Source organism: Eptatretus burgeri, chromosome 5, assembly GCF_056783735.1.
Source record: "Eptatretus burgeri isolate ZD-2024b chromosome 5, Ebu_testis_v1, whole genome shotgun sequence".
Classification (NCBI taxonomy): domain Eukaryota; kingdom Metazoa; phylum Chordata; class Myxini; order Myxiniformes; family Myxinidae; genus Eptatretus; species Eptatretus burgeri.
Window position 1 is genome coordinate 108945071 of NC_140965.1, and position 25431 is coordinate 108970501.

General features: G+C 40.9%; 1 protein-coding gene across 3 annotated transcripts in view; it reads left to right on the forward strand.

The window, feature by feature from the left end:
- LOC147027132 (collagen alpha-1(XII) chain-like) overlaps positions 1 to 25431 on the forward strand; it is a 365482-nt gene that overhangs the window by 261763 nt on the left and 78288 nt on the right. For all 3 annotated transcript variants that reach the window (XM_085883313.1, XM_085883312.1, XM_085883314.1), the window contains exons 40-49: positions 4080 to 4209; positions 4461 to 4580; positions 5672 to 5818; positions 6161 to 6277; positions 7566 to 7712; positions 13250 to 13321; positions 13441 to 13580; positions 16352 to 16475; positions 17730 to 17873; positions 19566 to 19730. In XM_085883313.1, the coding sequence (XP_085739439.1) occupies positions 4080 to 4209; positions 4461 to 4580; positions 5672 to 5818; positions 6161 to 6277; positions 7566 to 7712; positions 13250 to 13321; positions 13441 to 13580; positions 16352 to 16475; positions 17730 to 17873; positions 19566 to 19730 (1306 nt within the window). The remainder of the gene's footprint in view (positions 1 to 4079; positions 4210 to 4460; positions 4581 to 5671; positions 5819 to 6160; positions 6278 to 7565; positions 7713 to 13249; positions 13322 to 13440; positions 13581 to 16351; positions 16476 to 17729; positions 17874 to 19565; positions 19731 to 25431) is intronic.

The following is a 25431-nucleotide window of genomic DNA, read 5'->3' on the forward strand; positions in this document are numbered from 1 at the left end:
AATAATTCCAATTTATTTTCAAATACAAATATGAATATCTCCTCATTTCCTCCACAATATCGGAAAAAGGTACAGTATATGTACAAGTATATAGAGCTTCGTTGAGATATCCAATTTTAATTTTCATATGTATATATATATATATATATATATATATATATATATATATATATATATATATATATATATATATATATATATATATATATATATATATATATATATATATATATATATATATATATATATATATATATATATATATATATATATGTGTTTCCACTTTCTCAGCTATTTTTGTGAGTATTGAGAAAATATGGTGACCAGAAACAGAACTGAACATAATATTTGATGTAAAACTGTAAAATAGGTGAATATTTAACACAATATTCTATGTTTTAGATACTAAAACCTCTCTGCCTTACAAAGTAGGCATATTGAGCTGTATTATGTCATCAGAACTAGGAATTTCCATGCCAGACGTAAATATGCAGCTCCTCGGTCCCGCTGTGAGATTTACTGAGCTCCTTGCATGCTGTTAAGTAGACTGGCCTGAAGATTCAGGGCCTGTGTTCTCAGAAATCAGGTTGACAGATGTGTGAATACCACAAAATGATAGGGGAGAGGATGGAAATAGTTGGTAAAGTAAGCAAAGGATCCCCTCGAGCATTATAACAAAATACCACCAAAAAGGTCAGTGTGCATTAGACAAGTGAATGTGTGGATTGCAATTGTAGGCCAAGAGTGGGGGGGGGGGTGAGGTTGTGGGGAGGAGGGAGGTAACGTGGCAAGGTCATTTGTTTCTTTTTCCTATAATATGGTGACTTCCAGCTGCTCAGTAAGGAAACAGAGCAATGACTCCCATGAGAACCGAATGGCAGTCGTCAAGCTCGTAAGCATTCCACCACTACCAAAGGTCCATTCAGTTTGTCTTTGCAAAATAAATATTCACTCCTTTGGAACCATACGATGTTTGTAATAATTTTATTTTACTTTGCTTCAGTTACAACATTGTTCATGCATATTTTTTCATCAACCAAAAAAGCTTGCTTTGCTGCTCTTGCACTTCCTCTCTTTGCCCTTTTAACCCTGTCATTTACCATAGGTCATCTTCCCTCTGGTTGGAAAAGAGCCAACATCACTGCACTACATTAAAAAAGGTGCAAAACCGGATCCCCTTAACTTCAGCCCGATTAGCTTACTTCCAATCATCAGCAAGATCATGGAATCCATCATCACAGTTGTCATAAAATTCTTCCTTTTCTCCAACAGGCTCATCTCAGATCATCAATTCGGATTCAGACTGGCTCATGCTACCTTGGACATGCTGCTCCAACTCTCTCAAAATGGATGGAGGCCCTCAATGTCAGGCAAAAGATCAGGACCATCTCCCTGGACATATCTCGAGCTTTCAATACAGTTTGGCATCCCACCATGATCTCCAAACTGTCGGCCTATGGAATCAAAGGCCAACTACACTCTTAGATTACAGACTTCTTCCCCTCTCATTGCCAGCATGTGGCCCTCAACAGAACCCTTCCATCTCCTCTCCCTGTCAACGTTGTAGTACCCAAAGGCAGTGTTCTAGTCCCCATCATATTCTTAATTTTCATATTTTTTGTCTCTGTCTCTGTCTCTGTCTCTGTCTCTGTCTCTCTCTCTCTCTGTCTCTCTGTCTCTCTCTCTCTCTCTCTCTCTCTCTCTCTCTCTCTCTCTCTCTCTCTCTCTCTCTCTCTCTCTCTCTCTCTCTCTCTCTCTCTCTCTCTCTCTCTCTCTCTCTCTCTCTCTCTCTCTCTCTCTCTCTCTCTCTCTCTCTCTCTCTCTCTCTCTCTCTCTCTCTCTCTCTCTCTCTCTCTCTCTCTCTCTCTCTCTCTCTCTCTCTCTGTCTCTATGTCTCTATGTCTCTATGTCTCTGTCTCTCTGTCTCTGTCTCTCTGTCTCTGTCCCTCTCTCTCTCTCTCTCTCTCACATCTCTCTCTCTCTCTCTCTCTCTCTCTCTCTCTCTCTCTCTCTCTCTCTCTCTCTGTGTCTCTGTCTCTGTCTCTCTCACTGTCTCTGTCTCTCTTACTGTCTCTTCCCAAAAGAACTGTACCACATGCCATTCCATCTGTTCTCTCAATCACCCTCTTGAAGAAGTTCAGTCCCTCAAAATCTTGGGTCTCACTCTCAGGCATGATCTCTCTTCGGCAAGTCACATTTTAAAGTTGGCCTCCAAAACAGACACCGACTGGCCATCCTCCGTCATGAAAAGTCCTTCCTTCTACACACACTTCTACACACATGAGCTGCTATCTACATACAAGGCTTTCATGTGCAGCTTGATGGAGTACTGCTCTCCCGTCTGGGCAGGTGCCCCTGCCTCACACATTGCTCAGCTTGTTGCCTTGGAAACGAAGGCCTTCAACATAACTGGAATCTCTCTCCATAAACTTGAGTTTCTGGGCCTATCATTTCGCCATCGCTGACCAGTCGGTGGTCTCTCTGTCTTCTTCCACCTCCTTTCTGGTTTTGCATCCTCTTCCCAGGTATCTGCAGAATGCACATGGTTCACCAGCAATCCCCTCCAAGTGAAACTGCCAAAATCCTGAACCAATGCTCACCTTAACTCATTTGTTCCTCTTTTTCCCACCTGTGGAACACATGTCCATATTCTCTTCAATCTCCATTCTTATCTCCAAGTATTCAAGACAGCTGTTCATCACCATCCCAAATCATCCCACATCCAACACTCTTATCTTTGCTAGACCCGTTAAACCACCCACCCCCACTCCCAAATCTTTGCTTATATATCCTTCTTCCCCACCCGTTGTGTTCTCCCCTACTCCTCATCATTACCCGTATACATCCCTTGCTTAAGCCGTTTGTGTTTTCTCCATCCGCCCTGCTATTGGCATTTCCCCCTTCTCGTCTTGCTGTTCCTTTCGTTATATTTTGTCCTGATCTGTTCCATGTCCAAGCTCTTCCACAAGCCTTGGCTATTTATACACCCCCCCCCACAATGTGAACATTTCAGTTATGTTTGCAACAATGCTTCTGTATTTACTATGAGTACTACTACTACTACTACTACTACTACTACTACTACTACTACTACTACTACTACTACTACTACAACTATTACTAATACCTCTACAACTAATGCTTTAAATAATAAGCCTTACTGCTGCTGCTGCTACTACCGCTACTACTGTACTACTATTTTTTTAAGGATATCTGGAATAATGCCACATGCTATACTCATTACACTTTGCTAGTGGTGTTCTCTTTTGCATCTGTAGTATTGAAGCCAGCTGAACTGAAAAGTTCACAAACTGCAGCCCATACCATTAGGCATGTCGGATTCATTCCAATGGTGGGGAGCAGGCCATGAGCCCAAATAGAAGAGCTGCCAGTCTTTGACAGCAGGCTGTAACTCCTGCCTCGAGGTGCTCGAGGCCACAGCTAATGAGACATGTCGTCACTCGTCGGGGTAGACCAAAATCTCTCCAGCCCTTTGCTTTGGCAACTGTAACAATTTTGCCACACTTTATAATTTCTGGAATCACTACCCTCCTGCCAAATGTCTCACAAACTTTATTTACCATTGCCATCATTGCTGGACTCAAACACAGGTAAATCAATTTTAATTGCATCATGTCACCCACAATGCAGGACCTGAAATACCATTTAACTTTTGATTACACCCATAAAGGATTATTTGAGAAACAGATTAACTGTGGTCTGTTTCACCAGTGTTGTTTTTACTTTGACTTTAGTGACAAGATCTTTATCTTTATGGTTAATCGTTTCATATCCACCCAAATCAATCGGTTTATATTTCATGAAATACAATGACGTATTTACAACAATGTCAGGATGAAGATGTCCGGCACCTTGTAGTGGCCTCTCAATTTCAGGAACAATCAAGATGACGTCATGGTAAAGACAGTAATTATTTGGAGGCCAGTTGAAACGGTTTAACAATACATGCATAATGTAGTTCTTGAATTGAGAAATGAAGATTATTTGATGACCAGTTCAACTCGGTGATGCAAACAGATGCTTCATTTACTTACCTTTATTGTCTCCTGTGGTTATAGGTAACAACAAGTGGGCAAAGCTCCACAGTGGTCCTGCATAGTTTACTTCCTGACACACCATACCGTGTGTCTGTTCACTCACTTTACTCTTTTGGGGAGGGTGGAAGCTTATCTGGGACTGGAAGAACATGTGAGTTTCACACTTTTTTATTTTACACAAATGTATTTTGCTAAGTGTGAAACACTGTGCACAAGCCAAGGAGTTGGGGAGTAGCAATAGAGTGAGTCATGATTGTCATAAATTCTGGTCGTAGTTAGTAGAAACCTTAAAAGTTAAATGATTTTCACTCACCGAGAACAATAACATAGCTGATGTACTTCATGTTATGCTATAATTTCCAAGGGTTCCTTTCTTACTTCCTTAAATATCTCAACCCCAAGTGCAATTACTTTCACCGAGGAATCTACACGTGTCAGATGAGAAGCATACCAGATTCCGTGTGGATTGGGACCGGGTCCCGATGCCGACACAAGGGTACAAAGTTGTGTACCAACCTCTGGGTGAGTTCTTCTGTTCTTCAACTCGTACATCCCAAACAGATGTATCTTCAAACTTTTTTTTTTCAATCTCCACCCTTAAATTACATGTAAATCTGTTTCTTAAATCGATTTTTTTTTATTGACATGTAGAATTCCATTAAACATTTTTAACTTCTGTGTATCAAAATAAATAAATTAGGCTGAGGCCAAGTGAAGCGAGGCCAAGGCCGTTTATTCCTGGGATGTGAAACACCTTTCAAACGGCCAGACCTACAGAAAATAGACTTTTTGGAATGCCCGACGCATTTTCCATCCAATCACAATGTAACTTTGGTTAAAAATAAATTTTTAAAAATTATCCATGGGTAGGTGTCATTGAATGTTTTGTGTCATTTGTTCAAGTGATTACAGAGAAAACAACATTAAAAACGAACACGAGGGCTGCAATCGTGATCACTGACGGTTCCCAAAATAACCAACTTATAATATTAGCCAATTAATTTGTTGCACTTGAAATTTTGCCTCATAATGAAAACAATTTTTTTTTTGCCAACAGGCAGGACATCATGGACACGAAGACAAACTTAATGCCTCCATCTCGGAACCAAATAATTTAAAATTCAAATGAATCAATCAATATATAATTTTTTTAAATAATGGGAAAAATAAATAATCGACAATTGAAAAAATATTATAATGATTGGAAGTTGGAAAAAAAAAAACTCAAATAATTTTAAGTTGTTGGAATAAAAAATTGAAAATTAAATAATAATAATTTTAAAATTAAATAATGGAAATGTTCTTCAAAACGTGGGAAGGCATGGATACCAAAACTAAACACTTAATACCTTCCTCCGGGAACCATTATAAAGGTGAAAAAGTGAGGGCAGAAAAAAACAACAAAATGAAGGCCTCGGCCCATGTTCCATAACATGGTCAAGGATGGTGGTGGCCGCCTATTACTGGTAAATATAATCATTTACGCCAACTCACCAACATGTATCCTCATGATATAAAACTTGTTTTTCATTTCTACACTCATTCCACGCCATCTTCCCGGGATGATTATTTCTGAACTTGTTTACCCCTAAATCGCGTCGCTGTCCATTCAGATGGTGGGCGGCTGATGGAGACTTTTGTTGGGGACGTTGGACATGCCGTACTTCATCGTCTCACTCCAGGCACCAGATACAAAGTTTCTGTGTTTGCTGTTTATCCGTCTGGCATGAGTGAACCACTCGTCGGAATTGGCACGACAGGTAAGTCTGGCAGTAGCACCGTAGTTTTCACTACCATAATACTAACCTGACTACAAGCATCAACGTTTACCCTTAACTATCAGTCTCATTGATTTTCAGCAACGACACTAGAAATACAAACGATCGTCATAATTTTCACAACATTTGTGCTGTTGTTGTGGTTTCTCTCCTGTTTGGTGGAATTTAACGTTTGATCAGTCTTTGACTTTTGACATTGAATCAAATTCTTTTTTGTTGCTCCTTTTCTTCTCAATTTATAAACCTTATCCCAATATTCGCCCCTTCCTGCTCATCTCATCACACGTGCTTTTCCTTCATGTGACTGTGCCTGATCCGAATTAGTCCCTCTTGAAGTAATGGACCTCACAGTGACTCGGGTTGGTACAAACACTGTGTGTTTGAGCTGGAGGCCGCAGCCTGGGGTTTATTCATACCGCCTGACCTGGGAGCAAGTTGCGGGTGAGTTATGCTACCGATGTTGCCGAAACATCAAGATCCAAAGTTCTTTCTGAAACATTGTTTACTGAATTCAAATTCTCGCATGACCAGCACGTTTCCCCCTGAAACTGGAGTTTCTTATTGTTAGCAGTATTGTATATGTTGTTTAGTAATTGTACAGCCCCCCTTCAAGTAATAACGAGCACATTACCCATGGGGTGATTCCGTTGGCCACTCTACGCCCTACACTGACCTCTTTCTCACCCGGAACCATTTGTATTACTCCACAACAGCAGGAACCATTTAAAATAAAGCGTGACACACGGGTGTACGCATACACGTCTTTTATAGCATAGATAGAAGAGTCAGAAATAATAGCAAGGACTTGCGTAACCTCCGCAATAAAAGCCCTGCTTGCGAGAATTCAAAATAGTTATTTGAGCAGTGTATAACCAACAGACCACTGCCATGATCGCTGAGGCCCGTCTTCACAAGGTTCATGACACCTATATCTGCTCAAAATATTTTGAACCGTCACCTTAGTCATTTTACAACGAATGGAAAACTTATAGGGAGGGCACGCGATTGTGAATATGACAGCTCCGAAGATGTCTTTGACCTTGCGTAGCAGTAAGCACCAACATGGCGACCGTTGTATAAAAATTGTCGACCGATCAATGGGTGGAACTTCAATGGACGGATAGACACACGCTCGGCTACTTTTATGGGACAGATGTTACAGAAAGTTGAATTTAACTCAACCATTAATCTTCCATTTTAATTTTGTTTTCTTTTTCATGAGAGAATGGTGGTTTCTTTTTCAATGTGCCCTGCCACTTCGTCAGGGTCATTTGGGGGGTCATTTGCCTCTGGGCGGGTCATTTAAGGGTCATTTGCCACTTCATCAGGGTCATTTGCCTCTGGGCGGGTCATTTGACTCTGAGCGGGTCATTTGAGGGTCATTTGCCACTTCATCGGGGTCATTTGGAGGGTCATTTGCCTCTGGGCAGGTCATTTGAGGCTCATTTTCCACTTCATCAGGGTCATTTGCCTCTGGGCGGGTCATTTGACTCTGTGCGGGTCATTTGAGGGTCATTTGCCTCTGGGTGGGTCATTTGGAGGGTCATTTTCCTCTGGGCGGGTCATTTGAGGGTCATTTGCCACTTCATCAGGTCATTTGCCTCTGGGCGCACAAATATATATGACTCCTTGTGCATATTCACAAAGTAAGTGGTCATTATAGCTATTATGCTTTTATTTAATTGCTCAGCATTACTTATTCTGTTGCATACCTTCATGATATTTCCAGGTGGATACCCAAGAGAAGTGTCCCTGTCAGGGAGAGACAGCAAGTACTGTGTACCCAACTTGTATCCTGACACACACTACAGCTTTTCCCTCACACCTCAGACAGCACAAGCCAAAGGCTCTCCTTCCAGCACCACACAGCACACAAGTGAGTGTGCGCATTCCACGATATTTTATGTTTTTCCTTTCCTATCATAGAGTATGCCATTCTTTGAATAGAAGCAATCATCTAGTTAATCATGTGTGTTGATACTTGCTTGTGTGTGTTAACTCCCTCCCTTCCCCTCATGCCTTTCAAAACATGTCGGCCATTGCTTGCCAACACAAATACAAAATTTCTCTCCTGTTTGGGGTTGCTCTGCAGCACTTTGTGATGAAGCAGCAATTGTCTTGGGTTAACTCACAGTAATAGGAAATGCTCGAAGCCAGGTGTTGGCTTTGTGGCTAGGCTGGAGCAAAAGAGGAGATGGGATAGGGGTGACTCAAAATGTGGTGGATTTTGGGGCCCTTTGCTGAAGAGGTTGTGTCTTTGCCATGATATTGCATGAACTTCTATCTACATCTGTTCTGTAAATTTTACAATGGAGGAGTGAAAAGACACGATAGTGTTTCACACCTGCACTTCGGCTGTGCAGTTTCACACCTGCAAGAAGCTTCAAGGGAATGTTTTGGGAAGCAAAACATCTGCAGGAATCTTCACCAACAGGGAGTCTGCAGGAATTTAAAGCCAGCCGCCGACTGGGTGTTTTTCGTCGTACAAAGTCCTTCCTTGGTGTTCCTGAACTCCGATCAACCTGCAAGGCCCCTATTCGCGGCTTGATGGAGTACTGCTCTCCCTTCTGGGCTAACTCCCCTGCCTCAAATCTTGCTCAGCTTGGTGCTGTGGAATTTGAGGCCTTCAAGATTTTTGGAATCTCCCATGATGAAGCTGATTCTATGAGCTTATCACTTCGCCATCACAGACAGGAGGTGGTCTCTCTGTCTTCGACCACCTCTTATGTGGTCTTGCACCCTCTGCTCTTTCCGTGCTTTGTCCCCACCCTACCCAGGTTTCTGCAGGGCTCACACAGTCCACCATCAACCCTCTTTTGGTAAAACTACCTAAATCCAGGATCACTGCTCACTTCCACTCATTTGTTCCTCTTTTTCCCACCTGTGGCATCAACTTCCACATCCTTTGCATTCGCATTCTACCCTCCAGGTGTTCAAGGCAGCTGTTCACAACCATCTCAGATTATCCCCAATCCAAAACCGTAATAATTTTACCCTCTCGAACCCCTCCCAAGTCCCTCCTCCCAATTTTCCAGTTTTCCTTCCTTGGAGTTTCCTTCTCCATGCATCCATGTTTTACCTCCACCACTGAAGGTGAAGGAGGGTAGGTTTTCACCCCTTTCTGTCTGTTTGTTTGTTACTTGCAAAATCGAACATTTTTCAAGTGTATTGGTTCAGTCAATTTTGTTATTCTGTCTGTCTGTCTGTCTCTGTCTGTCTGTTTGTTTGTCTGTTTGTCTATTTGTCTGTCTGTTTGTCACCTACAGGTCACAATTTTAAACCGCTCTTCACAAAACTTAACCACATGGCAGAGTTGTCATAAGGAAGAAGGCTATTGTTTGTGAGGTCAAAAGGTCACAAGGTCAACCAACATAGGCCAAATGTCAACAACTTAGGTGAGATTTCTAAAATCCTCAATTTTCATCCGATTGACTTGAAAATTGAAGAGGATTTATATTTCAGGTCACTTAGTTCAAGCAGCCAATTCTTTTTGAGGTCAACATGGACCAAAAGGTCAACAAAGGCCAAAGGTCAACAACGAAGGTGGTATTTCTAAAATCCTCAATTTTCATCCAATTTAATTGAAATTTGAAGAGGATTTATATTTCGTGTCACTGAATTCAACTAGCCGAGTATTTTTTTTCGGTCAACATCGACCAAAAGGTTAACAAAGGCCAAAGGTCAACAAGTTAGGTGAGATTTCTAAAATCCTCAATTTTAATCTGATTGACATGAAATTTGAAGAGGATTTTCATATCAGGTCATCGAATTCAACCACCAATTATGTTTGAAGTCCACATAGGCCAAAAAGTCAACATAGGCCGAATTTCTAAAATTCTCAATTTTCATCCAATTGACTTTAAATTTGAAGAGGATTTATATTTCAGGTCAATGAATTCAATCAGCCTATTATTTTTGAGGTCAACATGGACCAAAAGGTCATCATAGGCCCAAGGTCAATACTAAGTTGGCATTTCTAAAATCCTTAATTTTCGTCTCATTGACTTGAAGTTTGAAGTGGATCTGCATATCAGGTCACTGAATTCAGCCACCAATTCTTTTTGAGATCAACATAGGCCAAAAGGACAACATCGGCCAAATTTCTGAGATTGTCAATTTTCATCTGATTGACTTGAAATTTGAAGAGGAGTTGCATATTTGGTCATTGAATTCGACCACTAGTTATTTTTTAAGGTCAAATTTTGTTTTATAGATTTTGAAAGTGTTCTCTTCTGCATGACATCTTCTTCTTGTTTGTCTGGTTGTCTGTTTATCTGTCTGTCTGTGTGCAGGATAACTCAAAAAGTTTTCAACAGATCCAGATAAAATTTGGTGGGCAGGTTGGGTGTTTGACAAGGATGAACTGATTAAATTTTGGTGAAGATCCGGATCCGGATCCGACGACGAAAATTTTAAAAGTGATTCTTCACCATTGAGAGATTGGGCTAAAAATTATATCTAGCACGATATCTTAAAGAGTTATTTACAGATTTGGACGAAACTTGGTGGAAAGGTTAGGTGAGTTGCAAGGACGAATTGCTTCGATTTTGGTGAAGATTCAAATCCGGATCTGGATACGAGAATTATTTAATTTTTAAAGAAATTCTTCACCATTGAGAGATAAGGCCAAAAATGATATAGTACTGTGTAGCATGATATTTCAAAAGTATATTGGGCCCGATATGTTCTCGTGGATCACGCATTACGTGGTGGAGGTGTGCACTTTAACGAGTGCCCTTCTAGTTATATAGGTTTTGTCTGTTACGTCCTGATCTGTTCAGTGTGCCAGTTCTCCCATGAGCCTCGACTCTGTATACAAAATAACAGCTCTTTTAATCTGTGTTATAGCGATCTTGATCTTGTCAACAATGTCACTTGTCATGTCGAGAACAAATGAGTGTTGGTGCCATGTTCAAACTTTCATCTTTTTTCATTATTATTTCATCTTTATAGATTTCACATACAGTGGGACCCGCTTAATAGAATCACGGTTACTAGAATCACCCGTATTATAGAATCAAAATCGTTGAGACTGATTCCATTGTATCTAAATGTACACAATTTTTCCCGTTTATTAGAATCAAAAACCCGCTTAATAGAATCAGCTGCTGGCCATCCACTTTGACAGTTCAGCGCCTACTGGCCGCACAGTTCCAACTTTTGCCACCAGGCGGCTGACGTCACGCTAAAAATAACGCGATGCCACTACAGTGATTTCGGTAGTCATTGTACAGATAGGCAGACGGCTGACAGCTGCAGTCTAAGCACTAGGCGTGTCGTCATTTCCACGTTGGACAGAAAACGAAAGCGGACGGATCGTTCAAACATTGATAAAGCACAAATCCTGAGGGACTATGACGCTTTGCCCAGAATGAGCCAACAAGAAGCTGCAGACAAGTTGGAAATTAACCAGCCAATCCTATGCAAGATTCTGAAAGATCGAGAGGCCATTCTGAAAGGTCAAGTGGATTAGTCTTCTTCTCAGAAACGCAAGCGAAGCGGCAACGCACCCGATGTCGAATCAGCAATGGTCAAGTGGATTCAAACTTCTAGAGAAAAGGAAGCACCGCTTTCTGGACCTCTGATGCGGGAGAAAGCGGCTCAGTTCGCGGAAAAGTTCAACAACAAGAAGTTCAGTGCGACAAACGGCTGGATTGACCGGTTCAAGAAAAGACATGGAATCGTCCACAAGAAACTTCACGGAGAGGCAGCGGCGGCTGACGTAGGAGGGAAACAACAATGGCTGGACCACGTGTTTCCGGATCTCGTAGAAGGCTTCACGGCTGATGAGATCTGGAATGCTGACGAAACCGGGTTGTATTTTTGGGCCTTACCAGATGGAACGTTCCTCTTCAAGGGAGATCAGCACTGCGGTGGGAAAAAGCCAAAGGAAAGAATCACGGTGCTTTTTTGCTGCTCGATGACTGGTGCTAAGCGTCCTCCTTTCGGTATTGGTAAAAGCAAGAATCCACGGTGTTTCAAAGGCCTCAAAACAATTCCAGTTCGCTACAGAGCCAATTCCTCCGCATGGATGACAGGTTTCCTCTTCACTGAATGGCTCGATGAGTGGAAGCTTCGGCATCATGACCAGAAAGCGTTGCTTCTCATCGACAACTGTCCGGCATATCCCCAATCACTTCAACTGTCGAACATTACTGTGGCATTTCTCCCGCCGAACACAACCTCTGTTCTTCAACCGTTAGATCAGGGAATTATCCGTTCATTCAAAGCTCATTACCGCCGTGCCATGCTACGAAAAGTGCTCACTGAGATTGACAACGAGGATGGAGCAATGACAGCGAGTGACTTGGCGAAAAAGACAATGATCCTCGACGCTATGCTGTTTACGGACGCAGCATGGAATGATGTGAAGACTACCGGCATAGTGAACTGCTGGCGCAAAGGAGGAATTTTCATCGGAGCGGCAAGCGAAGGCGAAAGGGTCGAGAGCAATGACGACGCCGAGTTAGCCAACCCTCTTCAAATGGATCCCGACCAATGGCAGGACTTCGTCAACATGGACGCCACTCTCCAAACCACAAACGATGATGTCACAGACGAAGCCATCGTTTCGGCAGTCCAACGCGAAATGGGAATTGCTACTGACGCAGACTATGATGCCGACACTAAAGTGGAGGAAGAGGAGGAAGAGGAGATCTCTGTCCCGACCATCAAGGAAATGATGTCTGCAGCAAAGACGATCAGGCTTGGTTTGCTATCACATGGGTTCAGTGACATGGCCTTCCTGCGCAAACTTGACAAGGAGGTCACCGCCATTGCCACAGACTCGTTAAAGCAGGCAACAATCGACAATTTTTTCATTACAGAGTAGGCTCATCGACAAACCTATGTTGTTTTGCTTTGAAAAGTACATATGTACTGTACGTGTAATTGTTTTATTTTCAGTAGTAAGTTACATTGTTTTGAGCAAGTGTGTCATATAAATCAAACTAAATGCTGAGTATTTGTCTCCGTATGTGTACTCGACATTTGATCCGCTTGATACTCCACAACTCTGGTGAACTCGGATATTAGAATCACCCGCTTATTAGAATCAAATTTGTCCGGCCCAAAGTGATTCTATTAAACGGGTCCCACTGTATTTATGAACACTCAATCCAGGTACTCACTGCTTACATTTGGTACCCATCTCAGCAATTACATTAATTTGTAAAAATAAATTCACTTTCCCTTTCGTCCTGATTGGAAAAGAAAATCCATACTTCGGTGAATGTACGATGCAAATCACTTTACACAGATGAGATACTGTTAATATCTCCAGTTCCACAACGAGCATGGCATCCCGTATATTAATGAATGAATAAATGAATAAATATATTTGACTTGTACCACTTTATGATGAACCTTTCAAACATTACTCCTGCATTTCCTATTTTCCACTTTATACCCCAGTGCCAAGGACGACGGCTGCACCACCCACTACAACGACTACTCCAGCTCCAACGATACCCCCTGCTAGGGAAGGTTAGAAACGCTTCTGGCGCCATTTTGAAAGCAAGAATGTCGGTAGAAAATTATCTGCATGATGGAATCCCTATTTGGCTTTAGACAAGGATCAATCATGTGGACTTGCTCTCCCGCAGAGTGTCGAAATGCTAAGGCAGACATTGTGTTTTTGGTTGATGGTTCATGGAGCATCGGCGAACCAGATTTCCAGAAAGTCATCCAGTTTCTCTACAGCACTGTTGGGGCCTTTGACAAAATTGGGCCCGATGGCACACAGGTGAGTTACTCTGGCTCTGAAGGGCATTGCTAACCCATGGCACAGTTCCAACTTTTATAAGCATGATTGCAGTTTTGTAATGACGATGATGATAAGTATGACTGAAGTTGTTGCTGCATGAAATGAAATTATTATGAATATATTTTTTTATGCAGATTGCAGGGTTCATAAAACATGTGAAGCACTAAGAGTGACTTGTGATTGTTATTTAATTCCAATAACATGTTTCCAAAAAAATATTTTAATACTTATTCAACTACGAATCTGGATGAATAATATTATGGATACTTATATATTGGGCTGGCAGGACGCACACTCGTCTCGAGGCTGTATATCGTGGGTTTGAATCCCGACCCAGCTATAAACTGTCATTCCGGTGTTTCACAGTCACGGTTATTCATAAATATGTGTATCATCCCTCGGATGGATGTTTAACTGGCATTCCATCTGCTGGCATCCGTTGTTGGACAGTAAAGATCCCACGGTGTCCTTCGCGAAGTGTAGGCATGCTGTCACCGGCACTCTGAACAAATTCCAAATTATTGTCTTCACCCCTGGGAAGGTCATGGCAAACCACCCACGAGCCAAAACCACCTTTTGTACCATTTTCTTTGTATAAGTGGGCACAGATTTTTGTTGTCAGTGCTTATTCGTAAAAAATAAAAATAAAAAAATTAAAATACTCCTTGCCAAGAAACTGCTTCGGCAGTACCGGTGCTCCATAACAGAGTATCAGTATCATGATTACTATATCATTTAAGGGACATTCGAAAAGTTTAACAATCGAGATATTTTCAATAGGCCAGAAATGCTGAAGTTTTTATTTGTTCAGAGAACCTTTTGAACACATTGTACCTTAATCGATTTTAATGGAATGTTTACATGGCCTGGCATTGTAATTGCATAATAATAAAACTTATAATCTAATTCTTATTAAACATTCTGATTAAACAAGGAACCGTTAGGCAGTCGATTCAACATCAGCGGTGGTAGCGACATCTCGTCTTTGTGGGTCCATAATTTGCTGGAAAACTGTGTTTCGCAACTATTGACTGACAGGCAAGACAAGTCTTCTCAGAAACGGATTGAAATTTCACCAAAGAGTATATTTGCTTCTTAATGGTTAATTGTTTTAATTTCAAAATCGACTTATTTCTTAACACCAATTATTCCCACCTTTTTGTGGGGTCACCCAAGTGGGAAGTTTTGGCCAAAGTCTTGAACAAACCCTGACAAATCATTCCTGAACAAAACAAACAAATCATGCCTGAAGTCCGAACTGCTTTCGGCAGGAATTTGGAATATGTTCAGGATGCCAGTGATAACTTGTCTACTCTCCTGAAAAACATGGTGAACTCTTCAACATACACAAAATCATGTTAGCAGATGGAACATCCACTTAAAATCAACCTGAGGGACTGACCACTTTTGCAGAGCCTGGTGTTGGCTTAGCAGTTTGGGTGGCTGGCTTGAGACCTTAGGCTCCTGAGATTGAGCCCCTGTCGACCATTAATTAACTTTTCAAATATGACTATTAATTGACCTGAAGCTTCTTGATCGTTCATTTGTGACATCGCTTAAAAGGGTTTAAAAGCTTATACATGCATAAGGCAACCATAAAGGTTTATCAAAATGTGACGATGCTCATGACGGGCACTTTCACAACAAAACCTGGATGGCGAGTTTGGTTAGTTTGAATCAAGTGTGTGAACTGTCATGTGGTTTCCGTGTTCAAGCATGAACCATCAGTTGCTCTCTAAGTTGGCGGGACTTTTCCCACCAAGACGACGGGGCAAGAAGCTAACCTCCACAATTGGGCCAAATAATTTATTAATTATAATTTCAAATACACGCTACAACAAATCCTACAGCAGGGATAATGTGGAAGGAGGGAAACTAAAGCAAGAAATCAAAATCTTTTGAGAGACCAAATATATATATATATATATATATATATATATATATATATATATATATATATATATATATATATATAAAAGCCATGACTCGGTGGCAAAAAGGGGCTGCATAATGTGTGCATAGGCTGGGGGTAATTTGTATGTCATGCCGTCGAGCCTGAGAGTTCTCTGAAGTGTCACTTTTGCCAAGAATCCACTGGGCCACTGGACTGCACTGCGGCTCGGCTCTGTGGTTCTCACCAATTCGTTCTGTGCTTCTCACCAGTTCTCTCCCTCCTTCTCCGCGGCTTAGCACCCCACCTTCATGGCTTTTGTAAGGACCGGCTGAAGCACGTCTCATCCAGCAGAACAACCTCCACCACTCTCTGTATTCCTCCGTGTTCCCACAGGGTCTACTTTTGCCCACAGGGCAACACCGGATAGCATTTCAATGAATTAAATGAAAATAAACTGGCTGTGCAGAAGAGGGGAACAGGATCCTTGGGACACGTAGCATCCCAAACTATATCCGTTATAAGTTGGCCCACGCACATGCATTCACAAAGTACATATCCAGATGTGGCAGTATTTACATGAACACAAACACACAAAGGTAGTTATGATTCCTTCCTATTCACGTTTCATTATATTACAAAATCTCTTTGCTTCACAAGTAACAGAGCCCCACTTCATTGGTGGGTCGATGACATCATAGCTTTGCGTTACCGTGAATGTTTATGGTTATATGTCAAACCTATCTTCAGTTTCCACTGCTGTCAACAAAAATCTCTCATGGGAGACTGTGGCGTTTAAGGATCCATGATTTTAAACAATATGTAATACGGGTGATTCAAAACATCTGGCGTTCTGCAGGTTGGGATTGCACAGTTCTCCCACAATTCTCGTACTGAATTTTACCTGAATAAACACCTGGACAAGGAAAAGTTGCTGAACTCCATCTTGAGCATTCGCTTCAAAGGAGGGAACACCAATACAGGTAGGAAAGCACAATACATCCACACTTTTTCCTTCATGTTAATAGAGTTTAAGACATTTTTTTACAATTCTTACATTTGACATGCTCCAAAATCTGTGATCAAAATGTGCTTCATGTCTTGTGCCTGAATGAAAAAAAAAAAAAATGAAACCACACATCATTCTTCTGACAAACAGGAGGGAGTTGTCATCAGCCATGATGAAATGATGCTGTCCATGGGATTTATGCAAAGTGGATGATAATTCCCGCGAAGAAGTTCGGGACATGGATCCTATTCTTAAAGCCACAAATGGGATTTGAAGTGCTTGAAGGTCACACGAATCGATGGGATGTCAACAACATTATTTTGTTGATGGAGTGGGATGTTGAGACAAGGTGATACATTCTTGTAGTTGAGGTCCGAAAGAATGCTCCGAGGTTGAATAATCCTGCGAGGTCAGCACTTTTCCAAATTCAGAATGAATATGAAGGATGTAAGGGTCGGTCTTTTACCCTCGGATTGTACCTACATCTCTTCTGGTGTCCTGCATCATGAATCATTTCTCGTGTGTCCTTATTGCACCTTTCTCTCTCGTGATGGTGGCGATGCTTCACTGTGCACATTGATCACCACACTTCACATTCGCAAAAAAACACGTTTACATCCCTCCCGTCCCCTCAACCTCAAATCATCCATCCCTCCCTCCCCCAACCTCAAACCACTCAGTATAATTATTCAGACTCTTATCACGCAATTTCAGTTGCAGTTTATCACCTTCATGCAAGAATGTGAGTGAAAATTTATCAGATACCTAAGACAAGCGATCTGTCTTCATGCTATCTTGGGGCACCGTTGTTGGACCAAACTCTCTTTGCCAAAGCGGATAGGGCTTTGTAAAAAAAAAATCTCGGTTCCTTGAATTACGCTGTGCAATCACACATTGTATCAGACGCAGTGAACAAATAATCCAGTCACTTCTGCAATAGCAGCACAATACACTCGTGCGTACCACTGTACGCTGCTAATGAAGGAATTGGAAACTGACACACCAAAAGCCCGGATGAGTACACCCACCTAAACAAACGATAAAATATTTATGGAAAAGATAGAGTGGTTTTTGTTTGACATCTTATCTTTCAGACAAGAATAATGAAACAAATGTGCTAAGCCAGCAGAGCACACTGATTTGTTTTCAACCTGAGTGAATATCCCAGCTACGAATCATCAAATCAACCAGCTAGAACCTTGTGTATTCGTTTTCTATCACTGTCTAGGTCGTGCCTTGAAACATACGCAATCGCAGCTGTTTAAGGAAGAGGTTGGACTGCGTAAGAACTTACCCAAAGTGCTCGTCATGCTTACCGACGGTCGTTCCTTGGATGACGCTCAGGAGATCGCCAGCAACGTCAGAACCTCGGGTAAAACAAGCATACACATCAAAAGGTCCACTAAACGGATTTGTATAATGCTCATGAATGTTTGTGTATGACATAGTATTTACACTTAAAAACGACTGTTTCACATGTTTGTGTTAAATCATTGTCATGGTTTGTGATCTCTGTCAAACATTGTGCATCTCAACTGAAATATGAGTCATTAATTATGATCAATTTAATGGGGGGTTTTTTCTCTCGAAGAAATGACATTCGAGCTCTGGCAAAATAAACAAGACCGAGAATTGCTTTGCAATACATGTGCCCTACCAGTCCCATTGAATGTTTGGGACATAAAAATTTGTTTGTGTTCAACGCACGCTCCAGCCAATACCGGAACAAAGATGAAGAAGAAGAAACTCGAATCACCATGTTTGGGTCTATTCGGCAAAACATAAAAGGAAAAGCAATTTCAATTTACCGATACCTTTGGTAGACAAAAAACCAATAAAGACAACGAGGATAACAAACCGGAGATAAAAATGAGTTTGCTTTAATCCACACTTTGGCCGATACCGGAACAAAAATGAAGAAGAAGAAACTGAATTTTTTTCAGTGTAAAAAAAGGCATAACTGTGAAAAATTGATGAATCACCCTGAAACTCGAACTTGTTCTGTAACTTATCATATGAAAGCCATGCACCAAGTTTCAGTTGACTATGTTAAAGAGTATGGGGAAAAAAGTCTGGAAAACCACAGGTGGAACGGACAGAAAGACAGACGGAGAGCAAACCTATAGTCCTCTCTGGTGATACCAATATGGGACTTATAATAAAACCCATCAAAATATCCCATGCTCACCTGTGATCAGACTCGAACCTGTGCAATTCTGCTTAGTCTCGTGTCGATCTGCATTGGCAGACAGGTGAAACCATGGATGGAATCAACGAGACATTTATTATGGTATGCTGACCACCATGGGAAGCTGAGGTTTCAGATGTTAAACCCTCATCGGACAAAATAAATCTGAGAAATGATTGATGCCTGGAACGTCAGCTTTCCCTTGCTTCCCACAACAGTTAGCCTAACTCAATAATTGTCCTGGTGATTTCATCTTGTGCAATAGTATCTGCCTATCCATTTTCATTTACTTATTATCCCCATGCTTTTTGAAAAAAAAAAATGGGGGGATATTGTAATCGGCTCCGCATGTCCATCTGTTTTTCTGTCTATCCATCCATCACGCAATCTCATCCTAAACGTTTGGGCAGAAATTCATCAAACTTGGTAGTTTTGATTACCAAATGACATGAAGGTGCAAGAGCACCATAATTTTGTCCCTGCCTTCTGTGGCAGGGTCAAAAGGTCAAATACCGAAAAATTCAATTACGACACATTTTTAAACATTTTAAAATTAAACTTGTGCATGTAAACAACATTGGGGGACACATTGAAGATGAAATGATTTTTTTGAAATAAATAAACGAATCCATGAAATATGTAAATAAATAAGAAAACGGAATTTCTTATCTTAAATAGGTGTCACAGCTCATGAAAGAGCATAAGTCACTGGATATTCCAGTTTTAAGATGATGAGCTAAATCCCCCACGATGGTGATGTTTCAGTCCTTGGTTTATTTGTAAACGCAGGCTTGGTCGTTCAAGCTTGGTGAGCAGTGAGTCACACGTATACAAAATTGATGATGGATGACAATGTCCATGTGGTGTGAATGACAGGTGTGACTGTGTTCGTCATCGGTCTGATGGATGTTGATTTCGCTGAGCTGGCTGCAATTGCCTCGCAACCCGTGGCTCGTCACTTGTTCTTCGTGGAGAATTACAACAGCTTCAAGAAGATTCAAGATGAACTCATAGCCTTTATTTGTGAGACGGCTTCATCAAGTGAGGAACACCATATGCCATGTCGTCTTCATGATTCTTCTTAACCATCTTCACATTTTTTGCATCAAATACTTTTGCACACTTGGTCTGTTTTGTTTTCTTCTTGCAGTTTCTCTCTTCTGAGTCTTAAGTGCAATATTCATCACACACATCCTTGCACCAACTTAGCAGTTTACCTTTAGTTTCGTTTCATATATTTTGTCTACTTTTGCTCAACTTTACATGGATGTGATGGATTGCACATTTCAACTGTTATTACCAGATCAAGTTGTAAAATCTCAATATGTTTTATATTTACTTATTTGGATGTGGCTGTTTGGTTGAGTGGTTAAAGACTTGTTTCTTTCTCTTCTTGGTGATGTGGCTTCAATTATACCATGGCTGCTCACTCTTGCCAACCCGCACTTGGGCGAGCATGACAGTGTATCAATCATCCCTCAACAGGAGTTGAGAGCAGCTTTCATCCTGTGGCCTGCAGTGGGCTGAAATGGCCGAAAAAGGGAGGGACATACATTTGTTCCTTATTTTGTCAATGCATGTAATCAATGTCACTTAGTATTTAATTTTGAATTAAATATTTAATATATCCTCCACTTTAGCTGTTGTGATTGCAGAGCGAGTCAGTGGCCATGCTGATATGTAACGGTGCTTTTATTTAAGTTATTGAAGGACATAAACAGGATTCTGTTGAAAACTTAATCGCTTGTTTGAACTAGAAGGACACTCGGTGGAGCGCATACCTCCGCCACGCAATGCCTGATCCGGGAGAACATATCGGGCCCAATACATTTTTAGCACACCTGGAACATAGTTCCGGGGAACTTGTGAGATGGTGTGTCACCCGTCCACAAATACTTTCAACTTTTTCTCTGAAACTATACATACAATTTCGATGAAGCTTTACTGCAACGTTCATCACCGTGTATGCACCAAAGTTTGTTCATGGCATTAAAAAAAAAATCCCGAAGAGGGTCTACAGGGGTTGCCCCCCAAAATAGGTATTTGCTTCTCAGAAGCGACACATGTGATTCTGATGAAAAAAATAACTTAGATGCTATATGTTACATACATTTTGTTGCACTATTCCACATCGAGTAACTTGGTAAAAATATTACTGTTGCATGTTAATATGCTTATTATCCCACTGCAAAACCAATGTGTGGACTCATTTAGCGACGTATTTGTATTAAGACTGTGGCAGTCACGAATGAAGTAGTGGTCTTAATTAGCCACAAGACAGCAAGGATGAAGATGGCCTTCTCACCACTTTACAAACTTTCAACCTGTATGAATGTTCCCGGATATCTGCAAAATGTTGCAACCAAGGACGTAGCCACAGAGGAGATTGAGGAGGATCTGCCAGAATCAAGCAAGAAAGGACAAGTTTCAATGGAACTATTTTGTAGAGGAAAGGCTACCTTCTCCCTTGTGCTGAAAGAAAGGCCAAGTTCAGAGATCCCTTGCCAAAAACAAGGTTGCTTACTTTTGCCTCATTGTTTCAGGTGGGACACATTGATTCAGTTACGGGGAAAGTGAGGTGATTTAAGGCAGACAGAAGACTGCTCTAGAATTTGATCACTGCTTATGAAGCTCGGTGTGATGTCCACCAGTCTGAAGTATTAAAACATGAACTTTTGCCAGTGCCACAGGCTCACGCAGAAATGATTGGAAGCCTTTGAACTGATTGAAAGGCAATACTGCATCAGGTACTTACTGCAGGCATCCCTTGCCCTTTTGTCATTGAAGCTGCAGATTTTGGTGAGAAGGGATCACTTATTATTGATGGTCAGGCACTAGTAATTACCATAGGGAAACTAGTAATTACTTCCACCTTTGGGGACCTTGCTGATGTGTATTGGAACTGTTGTACAATGTGGAGCAATATGTAACAGAGTGGATGTAGCATTGGACAGATACTATGAGGCTTCAATCAAAGGTGGAACTAGGAGAAGATGTTGGCAAGGTTCAGGAGCAATAAGAACACTGATTAAAGTAGGGATGCTCATCTGCCTTCAAATTGGAGAATTTCATATCTCACCCTCACAACAAAGTAGACCTGGCAAGATTCTTGCCCCAGCAGTTGACGCTGATGCACCAGACAACAAAATCATTGTGGTATCCGATGAATTCAGCAATGAAGAGAGGGCTGAAGCATTCTGACCCTGGAGTAAACATAGAGACAATGGAAGCCAAACACAAGGAAGCTGACAAGAATTATCATCCATTGTGAGGAAAGCCAGGCATCAAGCATCGTAGTAACATCCTGGTGAGGGAAATCTGGATGAACAAACTGCCACAGATGCCAAGCTGTTTATCTGCAAAGTCTACAATGTGCCAAATGTCACCAATGCCAACAAGGCAGGTTCAACCTTATTTTTCAAGTATCATGCCCTAGAGGTTCTTCCACCAACAAGTGATGCTTTGTCCTTTCACATGCAATACTCACATTATCAGGCAGCAGTGTTTAGGCTGGCACACAAACAGTACCCAGAGCTAGCTTCTTCAGAGATGCTTGGTTGAAAACTTGATGATACCTCACTTGTGCCCATCCTCCTGTCCATCACTCCAGTTCCAGAATCATGCATGGAACTCATAACCTGCAATTGTAACATGAAGTGCACAAGTGCCCGATGCAAGCATAAAAAGCCTGTTTGGTGTGCACAGCAGCTTGCAAATGCAGAACCAATGATGACACTTGTAACAATGTTTGATAAATGGTGCTTCAAAATATTGACTGGAAAGCAATGTTGTGGAAATAACTCCTAGGTGTTAATAAATGCTTAATATTGCAGTTACTTCCTTATCAAGTATTTAGAATAAGCGAAGAAGTAATTAAATGTCATATTAAACATTAGTCTCCATTTTGTGTAGTTAGACAATGTTTACCCATCCCTATGTCTGTTTCTAAAATTATCAACCCATTTCACCCCATTTGTTCATGTTCTTTTTTTTCTTTTTGATCTGTCTTAAATGTGCCTTTTTAACATTCGGTTGGCAGCAATGCCCAAGTTTAAGCAGGAAACATTGTCATCCCTTCGGGACAATGACACCTTGCCAGTTCAGTTGTGAAAGGGGTTTTCCCCCACCTTCTGGCTGAGACACCAGACCAATGGCAAGTAAGATGGGAGGGCAAGGCTCATCATGGTTGACGTGCAAACCCAACGGTATAAAGGGGTGCAGTGTCAAGATGATGTCAGTATATGCCGGAAACCTCACTAGGGACAGGCATGCCAATTACTGCGGGGTTTCCCCCCTGAACCGGCCATTTACTGCTGCATGCTCTGCTATGCCCCAACCAGCAAACCATGTCCACTCTTCTCCTCGTTCTGGGTCTGGACTGTAGCCCGATTGTTCCTTGCCTGCTCTTGTCTCTGCATCGGTCAAGCTGTGTCCTGCCGGGCACAGCCGGGATATTTCCGTATTGTCCACCTCTGATGTCTATCTATTGTGTGATTGACTGAGCACTAAGCCACATGCAGTAAACCCTTCAATATCACGGTGGTTATAATCCTGGAAAATGTTGTGATATTCAAAACTGCAATAGTTAAAACCGAGTCTATGGAATAAAGGGGTTTATGTTTCTGGGCTTCGAGAAAATATAGTGGAAGGTTGGCGGCAGCCAAAAATAAACACATCACAATTGAAAGTACAGAGTTCATATGACATGATACCCTACACAGTGTGATTTTAAATGACTAATTCTTGTTGATATTTTATTTCGCTTAATGAAAAAGAAATAATGATTTAGTGATTGCTTAAAAAAAAATTGCACCCATTTCCAAAGGAAGCGGTTTAGTTTGGCCTTTTTAATATGAAATCGGTAAAGCCAAGAAGCAAATGAAGCACATTAGAATTCCCCCTTTAGAACACTTTGGAATCACCCTTTAGAATCCTTTCGAACTTATCAGAATTATGGTTCATAACCCTTTAGAATTACCCTTTAGAATTACACTTTAGAATCACCCTTTAGAACCTTTAGAAGTATACTTCAGAATCACCCTTTAGAATTACCCTTTAGAATTACACTTCATAACCCTTTAGAATTACACTTTAGAATTACCCTTTAGAATTACACTTCAGAATTACCCTTAAGAATTACCCTTTAGAATTACACTTTAGAATTACCCTTTAGAATTACACTTCAGAATTACCCTTTAGAATCCTTTAGAATTACCTTTAGAACCCTTTAGAATCACCATTTAGAACCTTTAGAAGTATACTTCAGAATCACACTTTAGAATTAACCTTCAGAATCGCTCTTTCGAATTACCCTTTAGAATTACACTTTAGAACCCTTTAGAATTACCCTTTAGAATCACCCTTTAGAACCCTTGGAAGTATCCTTCAGAATCACACTTTAGAATCACCCTTTAGAATTACACTTTAGAATTACCCTTTAGAACCCTTTAGAATTACCTTTTAGAATTACACTTTATAATCACCCTTTAGAACCTTTAGAAGTATCCTTCAGAATCACCCTTTAGAATTACTCTTTAGAATTACACTTCATAACCCTTTAGAATTACACTTTAGAATCACCCTTTTGAACCTTTAGAAGTATCCTTCAGAATCACCCTTTAGAATTACACTTTAGAATTACCCTTTAGAATTACACTTCAGAATTACCCTTTAGAATCCTTTGGAATTACCTTTAGAACCCTTTAGAATCACCATTTAGAACCTTTAGAAGTATACTTCAGAATCACACTTTAGAATTATCCTTCAGAATCGCCCTTTCGAATTACCCTTTAGAATTACACTTTAGAACCCTTTAGAATCACCCTTTAGAACCCTTAGAAGTATCCTTCAGAATCACACTTTAGAATCACCCTTTAGAATTACACTTTAGAATTACCCTTCAGAACCCTTTAGAATCACCCTTGAGAATTACACTTTAGAATTACCCTTTAGAACCCTTTAGAATTACCCTTTAAGACCCTTTAGAATCGCCCTTCAGAACTCTTGAATTACCCTTTAGGACCCTTTAGAATTGCCCTTCAGAACCCTTTAGAAATCCCCCTTAGAAGGACTCTTTAGAATCACCCTTTGGAATTACGATTGTTATCCTTCAGAACCCATTAGAATTACACTTTGTTACCCATTGGAATGAAAAACAGTGGGTTAGAAAGTTTCTTCATTTTGATGGACAGACAGATCGATCAATGGACGGGCGGACAAATGGAAGGAAGGACATAGCCAATATTGAAGCGACTTCACGACTTAAAAATTCCTGAAGTTTAGTGCTATTGAAGTAGTCCAGAAGCAGTCCCGAATACCACCCTCAAACATCACCCCATTGAACCTTTATTTATATTTAAGTACCCGACTGCAAAACTTGAAGTTCTTGGAAGTACTATAACAGGCAATTTGTGTACTGCAGTGTTCAAGTATATAATTCAATTTAAATAAATAATAATTGCAAAAGTCAAATAAATAAATTGATTTCAGAATTTACCGCCATTTTCCGCAGTGTCTATTGCATCACCTTATCGAACACGTTATATGAGTTATTCATGCCTGTTGTTTGGATCCATTATGACGTCCTTAAAAACACCTTCGTTTTCAGTTTGGAATTATTTTCAATTTTGTTTGACTGGCAAGTAGGCAGATGAAGCAAAAAACATTTTCACTCCTTTCTACGCATGTGCGATCGGGACAAATTCAAAGCCAAAGTACGTCAAAATGAAAGACTTGTCTTCCT